The sequence below is a fragment of the Dipteris shenzhenensis genome, chromosome 22 (genome assembly GCF_047967505.1).
Source record: "Dipteris shenzhenensis isolate YYH24624 ecotype China chromosome 22, Dip_SZ_1.0, whole genome shotgun sequence".
In the NCBI taxonomy this organism is placed as follows: domain Eukaryota; kingdom Viridiplantae; phylum Streptophyta; class Polypodiopsida; order Gleicheniales; family Dipteridaceae; genus Dipteris; species Dipteris shenzhenensis.
In genome coordinates, this window is record NC_141617.1 from 5,075,239 (window position 1) to 5,085,211 (window position 9,973).

At 43.5% G+C, this 9,973-nt stretch overlaps 1 protein-coding gene across 1 annotated transcript; it reads left to right on the plus strand.

Moving 5' to 3' along the window:
- The first annotated feature begins 203 nt into the window (after positions 1-203).
- Positions 204-9,519, plus strand: LOC147887646 (Calcium-binding EF-hand family protein). Its single transcript, XM_087393480.1, has 6 exons — positions 204-662; positions 786-910; positions 1,055-1,151; positions 1,266-1,375; positions 1,490-1,564; positions 9,280-9,519. The coding sequence occupies exons 1-6, from the start codon at positions 593-595 to the stop codon at positions 9,328-9,330; spliced, it is 528 nt and encodes a 175-aa protein (XP_087249606.1). The 5' UTR covers positions 204-592; the 3' UTR covers positions 9,331-9,519.
- The last annotated feature ends 454 nt before the right edge of the window (positions 9,520-9,973 follow it).

Genomic DNA, 9,973 nt, shown 5'->3' on the forward strand with positions numbered 1-9,973 from the left:
CGATAGAAAGGTTGCCTGCCGCGCAAATCTAGTTATCGTTGGGGGGAAAAACAAGGTGAACGATTTATATAATTCAAGAGGCTTGCGGAAAAGAAATGGGTATTAGAGGCAAACGTGAAAAAGCAGCTTGACCTAAGGCACACCTACAATTGTGAATGAGGGCAGAGGCGAGAGAGAGAGGTAAAATAGATCTAGAGGGCGGACCAAAAGATCTGAATTTGGCGTGTAGAAAGCATGCGTTTGCTTTTTAGTGCACACGTTTTTGGAGGAGTGGCTTTTTTTAAAGAGTGCCCTTTTTGTTGTTGTTGTTGTTCTTGATGATGAGGTAAAAATATATAAGGCTCAAGTTTCTCTGATTAGTTATTTTGGTTGTTTCTGAATTCACAAAAGCGTCGTCTAGTTTTAGTTTGCCTCGCAGTTCTCGCACATCGCAAAACGAACATCGATCCTTTCTCCCTTCCTGCTGATTCTCAAGCACCATCATCTTTCGCCCTTTCCTGCCGCAAAATCCTTCACCACAATGCTTCCTCCATCGCTTCCTCATTCATGATCAGTTTCCCTTTTGCTCTCGCTGCTTTGCTCAACCATAATCATGGGCAACGCTTCCTCTATGCTTACTCAGTACGACATTGAAGACGTTCAGGAGCATTGCGGTGGTTTGTGTACGTATTTACTCTTCACTGCCGATTTGGCTTCCATCCCGAATGAAGCTCCATGTCGCCATTCCTTTACGCACAATATCTTCAGTCTTGCCCGTTGCTCACGGAGCTTGTTTGGCTTTGCAGTCTCTCAGCGGGAAATCGTGTCCTTGTACGAGAGGTTTTGTCAACTCGATCGCAATGGAAAAGGCTTCATCTCCGCAGAGGAATTTTTATCCGTGCCTGAGTTTGCTGTAAATCCTCTCTCCAAGGTGAGCTTCCTTCTCCAGTTTTCGAAGCACGTTCAGCACGTTTTCGCCATTGTTTCAGGACTGCAAGGCTATTGCTGAGGCGAGGTTTGCTTTTAATTTGTCCCGGTTTATCTTAACTTTTATATTTGTCGTTCTTTTTGCCAGAGAATGCTGAGGATGTTGGATGGCTTGAACTTTAAAGATTTTGTCGCTGTTCTCTCCGTTTTCAGTGCGAAAGCGAGTCTTCGTCATAAAGTCGAATGTAAGTTGGTTTTAATTTGTTCTCTATTTCAAAGTTCTTGATGATTTTACTTGCCTAGAGTGTCCAGCTTCAAACACTTACATCAAGTCTCCTTCGATTTTTACGAATCTGTAGTCATCTTCAAAGTTTACGATGCCGATGGAGACGGAGAAGTTACTCGTGATGATATACTCGAGGTCCTTCACGACCTGGCAGGTTCCTTCCTCTCGGAAGAACAACGACAGGTTTGTAAACTACATGTTCAACCAGCCACTTTTCGATTACATGCAATTGAAATATGAGTTGCCCTTCATGCATGCCAACCCAAGGCTTTTGACTTTGTCTTGCTGTTTAAACAGCAAGTCGTAAACCGGGCATTGGAAGAGTCTGGATTTGCCAATGATTGTCCATTGACTTTGCACGATTTCTTGAAGGTAAGCATCAATGTTATCCCAATAGTTTGTAGAGGCTTGTGGATGTGTGAATGATTGTGCATTGACTTTGCAAGATTTCTTGAAAGCAAGCAGCAGCTGATACTTATGGACATAGTTTGGAGAACTAAAGGGTCCAGTAGAACAGCATTTGGTAGCGTGGACAAGAGATCTGCATGATTTTTTGAAATTCTTGCTTTGAGGATTGGATGGCCTTTTGCTTTGCAAATATGTTACCATTTGCACCTCGTCAGGTTTCTCTGTCAATGCATTCAATTTAGTTGTCAACGCCAAGCTCTTTTCCAGGAAGTTAGATTCTCTTCTTTCTCGTGTTTGAGCAGTAGCTAAGTGAGAAGATTGTTCCATTCAGTCAGGTTTCTCTGTCAATGCATTTGTTTTTGTTATCTGCATCAAGCTCTTTTCCAGGAAGTTAGATCCTCTTCTTTCTCGTGTTTGTGCAGTAGCTACGTGAGAAGATTGTTCCATTAAGAACATGGGAAAGTAGAGAAAAACATTCGCTTGGATGAGGAACATCTGGCTAGGAAATAGTTCTCTTTATGCTAATTGATTGCTGGAGTGCTAGCTGGGAGAATGAGTGTTCTTGGTTCATTCTCAGGAATTACAATTCATGATGGCATGCAGAGAAGTCCAAAAAAAAATTGTAATAGATTTAGGTTCAATGGTGACATTCATTGTGCCACGTGGTCATAGTAGTCCAAACAAGAACTGTAATAGATTTGGGTCCAATGGTGACATTCATTGTGCTACATCATCATGCTCACATGGTATATAAGCAGTCCTTTAAAGGGGGATTCTCCTAGAAAAGGAGTGGGGTGTTGGCGGGGGATATTCTCCCTTCTGTGGTCAACCCATGGGTCATCAAGTCCTTAGTTTCGAACCTAACCACACATGAGCCCCTTCTAGGCCAGTTGGCCCACAAAGGGGGGATTTCGGCAGCACTATAGGGGCCCACCATAGCTCCAATGATCTGCCACAGGCACCTATGCTAAAGGCCTAGACCTCCCTCGCTTCAGAGTCCCTCCTCACTTCATTGTCACTTGCTTGCAACACCCTTGAAGGAGCAGCAACCAGTCCACATACAAGTTCAGTGCCCTCACTGTATGGTGTGTGCAACTTGCATCCCTTCATTTCAGCATTGTCATTTGGAACCTTGCAAATCTTAGTGTTGTAGCATGTTCCCTGTGTGTGTGCGTGCATGTGCGCGTACCTCCCTGTATCTGTCCCTCTACCTCCATTTAACATTTGGTTTTCCGCAAGCTTCCATTGTTGTGGCTTGTTCTCTGTACGAGTGCACTTGTGCACGGAATGGAAGTGGTTCCATATTTGTGCTTGGGATTAGAAAACAATAATAAATGGAATGCATTGTAGCTCAACTTCGAGCTTCCAGTACCATGTTAGAACATGCAACAGAAAAGTAAATCATCCATGAGATCACAGAGAACGTCCAAAGAGACAGGATCTAAAACAGATACAAAAAGTGCATTTACAACTCGTGCTGGAACAGAGGTAAGAAACTGTTGCCCTAATCTTCAACTGACTCCTCCTAGCGTGGTCTTCAGTGGCTATGGGGAGCCCAAAAGTCTCCATCACCTCCCTTCTGCACCCCTGTGATCTGCTCACCACCTGAACTCTGCTGGTGCCTCTACTGCACCCTGTTGCTGCAGTAGTCTCCACATTCTCTAGTGCCTTGATGCACTTATGAGTGCTGGATCTACTCGCTGTATGCTGCTGCCTTCTCTGCCTTCTCTAGTGCCTTTCTGCAATTCTGGAGGCCAGATCTGCAGCCTGCAACTGACTAGACTGAATGCATTATGACTCCCTAACAGGGGCTTTATATAGAGGGCTGTAATCCCTTTGCTGTGGCCGCCTGGCCCTGCTGTGGGCAGATCCAGATAGGGTTTGGCCGGCCTGCTGCCAACTGGCCCTTATGGGTTTGTCTGGTGGCTGACCAGGGTTGGCTGACCAGCCTGGCTTAAGCCCCATTAAAGTACCCCCAGGCCCACTATCTGGGCCAACAGCAGCCGCATCTCAAATAGGTTGCACTCTTTCCATAAATCAGAGCCCATGTGGATGGCCATACTGTCCATGTGGCAGCCTGTGTGCTGCGCACATGGCAGCCCTATTTCTCTCCAGGTGTCATTTCCACATGCCCCCTACATTTTGGGGGCTGAAGGACCAGAAAGGTATAGTTAGGTTGAGCTGAATTGAATTGAATGTTTACTCCATCTTAAAGCCATAGATAGAGTGAGTAATATGAAAGGGTGTGTCCATGAAGGTATGTGATCTTTAGAGCGTACAGAGTATAGTATAAATAGAGGTGTGTTTTCTTTGAAAATTGTCTATTCCATAGGTTTTTCTTTTGTGAAGGGTTATGCGTCATGCTAGTGTCAGATCATAAAGACGCCCTGTTTCACAAGCGCTCCCGTATCCATCCATGTATTCAATCATAAATCATGACAATTACAGGGCAAAGAATGGACAATTGCAGGGCAATAGAAGCAAGGAAGGGAAAAGGATGGACAATTCAAATATATGCATTATATCTTCCTAACAAGAAGGTAGCCATTAGAGAGGAATGTAGAAAAGGTTGGACAAGATATGGCATGAGCCAGAGGGAAATATGGCTTTCTCACAAAGAAAGATCGACCCCATGCTGATTTTATGATAGGCATTATTTAATACTATCTCAAAGAGACATCATTACCAGGTCTAATGTGATGATCCCTTATGTGTTCCTTTGCTAAACCTTAGACTCATGGATCGTTGGACAGATGGACACTTGTGTCCTTTCAAGGGTTACTTCCCATGAGACAAATGCGTCTTAAGTTACCATTGAAGAGCTAAAAGAGACAATTCTCTTATGAAGAGGACAATTTAATTATAAGCAATGTAACACACTTTCTGGTAAAGGGGTTTTGCCCTTCACAAGTGGACACACCTCTTCTTGCATATAACTTTGGAACACACGCCTCTTCATGGACGCTCTATATAAGGGAGGCCTCATTGTATAAGCTGAGACATTTTATGCAATAAGATTTCTTTCTCATCATTACAGTCTCTTTTTTGCTTCTTAGCTCATTAATGATATTATCGTAGTAGGATTTCTTATAGTGTCAACATGACAAACTTATGCTCTTAGATGTAGGAAATGACCTTGTCCTTCTAGCTTACACTTGATACGAACTCTCGCTACGCTAGAAGGCATGCATGCTTTACGCATGGAGAGAAGGTGCGGCATTTTTTCACCCACTGCTTTGGTTTGATAGTGACCTCTCAATCCCGTGAATGGGTACGACTAGACGTGTGCCCTCTCATGGTTATAAGACACGGTATGACACGACACGTTAGACACGAGTGTCTAAAGTGTCTTAAAGATAAGACACGGTTTCCAGTTATAATAATAAATATTAAATTTAAAAATGCAAATATGTACAAGTACAACTTGCTAGCATGACTAGCTGCTAGCTTTATCATTTTAGAAGTACATTGTACAATGTAGTTAAGAGTCAAGACTTGTCACTTAAGAATTAAAAGTTAAATGCTAAGACTCCGGACCCGGGACTCCTTGCAGGTTAAAAGTCAAGACTCGAGACTTAAAAGTCAAAAGTTAAGACTCAAGACTCATGAGCTTGCAAGTCATGACTTACAAATTTAAGGTTTAATTCTTTGCCCAAAAAAAACAAAACCTTAAGGTTTAAAGTGCAAACCAACAATTTGATACTCAAAATTCCAAATTACAACTTAACAAAGAGCCTAGAGGGCTACATAGATGATAGTCAATCATCATAGCTCAATAAACATAAATAACTTGCCCAATGCCAACAATCTAGTAGTCACATGTGACATGAATGAAATCTGAATCCTCATACATATAACTGAAAGGAAACTTTCAAATCTCAAGAGTCAAGTCTCTCAAGACTCAACCTAATCTGAATCTGCTAGGTCACTGCTATTGCTGGATCTAAAGTCACCACCACTGATAGTGTTACCCTCACTATCATACTGTGGCTCCTCAAGCCCCTCCTCCTCTTTCTCCTCCTCCCCCTCCTCCTCGTCCAAGTCAGACCGCATAGGTGTATCTGACGAGGTACTGGCCACGTCGGATGGCACAACCATGACCTCGTGCTCCTCTTCCACCACCCCTGCCTCTGCCTCTGTCCCTGCCCTCGCCTGTGTCCCTCTGTGCTGGAATAGCAATAGCTGATCTATGACGTGAACGAGTGACTCGTCTATCTATGGTCTCTAGCTCTCTATGTAGCATATATCTCCTCCTCATGAGCTTCCACTCTAGCAAAAGTAGGCAACTTGGTTATGTCAATGCTTGTAGGATCCACCTGCAATACTATTAGAAGCGTATGTTCAATGTTCATTGTTGTGATTCCAATTTCCTAGATATGTTTAGAATTGAAATCATAGATGATAGAACATATTACAATAGACTCAAGCTACTTATGTTAACTGCATTGGACCTGCCAAGCTTTTAAGCTTTTTTAAGCCTCAAGTTTGCATGGCAGTATACGTGCTTAACTTGTTCCTTATTTTCGTATGGATCAAAGAGTAGGAGCTCCAATTCCTCTCGCATGCTCCTGCTGCACATCCCTTTTGGTTCCGAATCCCGTTTGGCAATTACAAAATTCAAATCAAGATTCAATGAGTGAGAATCAAGATCAATCAACAACTACATTTACGGTTTACCAAATTAGTAATAGCAAAGATACATGTCTCAGCTCTCACCTGAGATAAAATCCCGAGAGCCAACTTCCGCACTCGAAGAGTGGAGTAGCCATATGTCTCCCACCACTCAATTGGCTTCACATCTTTCTAGACGTGGTTCTAGAGAAGGAAACACCCACACTATTCTGATACTGAGAAAGCTCCAAGTCCAGCTCCAACTGCTCATCCTTTGAAATAACCCTCCTTGTGTAGGCATCTCTATCCGCTAGTAACTCTGGCTTATTGAATAAATCAGCTGACTTAAAACAGTCGATGCAAAGTGTTGCAAGCCCATGGATGGACCTACGCATGAACTGCCATCTCGTATCCACTAGAGACCTTATTTCTTGCAATCTACATATCAACATAATTTGTAAATTATGATAAACATGATTTATGATAAGTGATGATTCATTACTTATTAATATAACGGACATAGACCAACCTTACCTCTCAGGTGTGAGGGAGTTACATGTACTCAGCGAAACTTGCAACTGCTCCATGAAATGATGGACCAAGCCAAGAGTACTTCCCTCCATATCTGTCACCTGCAAGACAGCGAATAAAGGATGGAGAGCTTTCACTATGGACTCCATGTCAGTCCGAAGTGAGTGATCCAAGCCCATCCTCTGTACTGTCATGCTCTCTGACCTGGTAGAGTCAGGCCACTCTAACCTCATCTGAGACACCACTGTCGGTCGAAGAGCTGCATGCACTGGAAGAAGGCGCTCCAAAACAATGTGCAAGTGTGTCTTCGATGGCCGGACAATTTCCAAGTTGCTATTCTCCCTGAATATGGCCATGGCCTTGGGCTTCTTCTTAAAGAAGGCTGCAATGGTACTAGCAGTCTGCATCACACTAGCAATCCAAGGGAGCCGACCGATGTCCTCCATGAGAAGGTCTAGGCAATGTGAAGCACAAGGAGTCCATACAATGGTAGGAAACTCTGCCTCCACAAGCTCTCCCATCCTCACACAATTACTTGCATTGTCTGTAACAACTTGAACCACATTCTCAGGCCCTATCTCAATGATTGCTGCTCGGATATGCTGAAAGATGACTTCACCTGTAGTGCTAGCACCTCCTCTACCTGTATCAACAGCTTTCAAAAGATATTAATGATGCCCCTCCTAACATCACTCCATCCATCAGACACTGTGCTGCAGCAAATTTCTTCCATCCCTCCTTGATAGGATCAAGAGCTTTGCTAATTCTGCCTATCTCCTCCTCCAGCACAGATGTCCTCATTGCACCACATGTCGCACCTGTCCATGTATCTGTAGCTCCCACAGTTGCCACTGCCTTGATCATCCTCTTCCACTGTGGTGTTTGTAGGACATTGAAAGCAAAATTGCATTCAATCACAGTCCTCCCAATTTCAATATCTGTCAAACGCTGCTGCTCTTTTTGCCAAGACTGTGTGGACAATGCACCTGATAAAGTCCCCTGCTTCTTTTTCGAAGTAGGCATAAGGGTGGATGGTGGTGAGGATGTAGCAAATGGTTGATTTGCCAGACCATAAACTGGTTTGCTAAACTGTCCCTCACAAGCTTAGGAAAGAAATCTGAAGCTCTGAGACCAATGTAACGGACAAGGGCTCTCTCTCTCTCTCTCTCTCTCTCTCTCTCTCTCTCTCACCTGTTAGCTGCCTGCAAGTGTGGCAGCGTGTACTGAAACCCTTGCTGTTCCCCCCCAAGAGAGTGTTTAGTGTTATTACTCTTTGCCAATAGGCTGAGAATACAAGCTGTAAGTGAAGGGCTGTCCCTCCTCTTCTCCTGCTCCCTGACTGATGATCAGGGACGGATGATCAAATGAGGGACTATCCTCCCTGCTGGCCGACCGGGTTTGTGGGCCTGACCCAACCTGCTTGCTGAGTCGACCTGCATGTCAGTACTGTTGACGTGTTAGGGATGACATGACCTGCTGATGTCAGCACAGTACTGCTGATATCATTGTCTGCTGCTGCTGCACTGCACTGCCTGCACCTGTCCTTGCTGTCTGTGCAGGGCATGTGGCAGCATGCGTAGCTGCTGCTGTCTGTGCATGTGATGTAGCAGACTGTCTACTGCATGGCTGCCACATAGACAGCCATGAGATGGGCCTTAGATGCCCATGACAAGGCCTGAGCAACTGAAGCTGACAAATTTACTTGTCTTGCAAATCCACAATCTTGTCTTCTTGTATGCTGTTCATAAATATATATTGTCTTCTTTTGAGTATTCAGTTTTCATTTTAGTCCGGTTGAGCTTGCATTCATAGGAGTCTCCAATCCTAGATCCTACCACTGGTATTGGAGCTCTCGGGTGGTACATGTGGTGTTTGCATTTGTGACCACAGAGTATGGGCTTTGGGTGTTTGACAAAGGAAAGGACCCCCAAACACACAAGAACGAAATAGCCATCAGCTACTTAAATGACAATCGTGAGCCCCTGGAGCCACCCTTGACCTGTGATATTGGCTGGTGCCTCTTCAGCTCTCCCATGGGTCTCCTTGAATCCCAGGGACCTCCATATGGTCTGAGCATTTACCCTGTTCCACTTGCTTGAGTCATATGTCATTAGATTGCCAAGTCTGTCCAGAGAGCCATATGTGTTTGCTAAGTTGAAGTTGGATACCGTCGAAATTCCATTTGAATATTGCAATTGTACCAGCTTGATCTTGCAATTGAACTATCTTAGAAAATGTAGTCATGAGAGTCCACGAAGCCTTACAACATAGGACAACTATGGTTACTAAAATGATTTCAGTGTCTTTGTGTGTTTGGGCGATCTTAATACTGATTTGGGCATGGCACTCTGATTTAGAACCCTTTGAGTCTTTGACAATCGAGCAAAATGACCATAATCATATTTACGGAGTTGTAGCCAGTGATAAGTCCATTTCCTGACATTTCATCATTCACTTTTTCTTGTTTTATTTGGGATACAATTTGCTAGGGTCGTATTGTCGATTTTAGTTACTATTAAATCTTTGCCTTATGGCAGCTTTGGGATAAAACAGGTTTGAAGATGGAAGTTGAAGTCCCTGTGGATTGAACATTGTGCTAGGCGAAGGTACAACTGATTCTATGTATCGCAAGTGTTGTACACATGATGGTACAAAGTTGGACTCAGAGAGTGGTTGTGCTTCCATCTGTCCACAAATATATTGTGATATTGATCTAATGAGTCTATGCAATTACTCCAGAAGATTGGAGAACATTTCATGATGCTCAAGTTCTTGTATATCTGCACCCCTCTTCATACTATATCATTTTTTGGTCAGCAGTAGAATCGAGTGTATGCTGGTTTTTCCCTCGGATATTGTGCTTGTGCCTTCAGAGATTGCTATGGTATGCATAGGCTTGGGCATGTGGCCTAGGCATTTTCATAGTGGGTAGATTTTAGGTGTTGCTCCGGAACACTTTGCTTGAACGAGATAAGAACAGAACAACATAGGCATCACTGGCAATAGGGTTTTGATTGTGGAAATATTAAATTCTTCAGAATGGTTTCATAAATTTATTAAGTGGTGGATTGGAGCCTTAATTATTCAAATTAGTAGGTTCATAACCGTAATCTAAACATTAATACCACCTAGCACAAGGTTGGAGTTAGAACTTGCATTGATGAATAATATTATGTTTTCTTCCAAAGAAGTTTTGCATATACACATGCTATGCACCAATTTATGGTCTAC

Excerpts from the sequence above, each read along its gene's own strand:
- LOC147887646 (XM_087393480.1), top strand. The coding sequence starts at position 593 with ATGGGCAACGCTTCCTCTATGCTTACTCAGTACGACATTGAAGACGTT. Across the intron at positions 911-1,054 it reads CTGTAAATCCTCTCTCCAAG|AGAATGCTGAGGATGTTGGA; the intron begins GTGAGCTTCCTT and ends TCTTTTTGCCAG. Across the intron at positions 1,376-1,489 it reads TCTCGGAAGAACAACGACAG|CAAGTCGTAAACCGGGCATT; the intron begins GTTTGTAAACTA and ends CTGTTTAAACAG.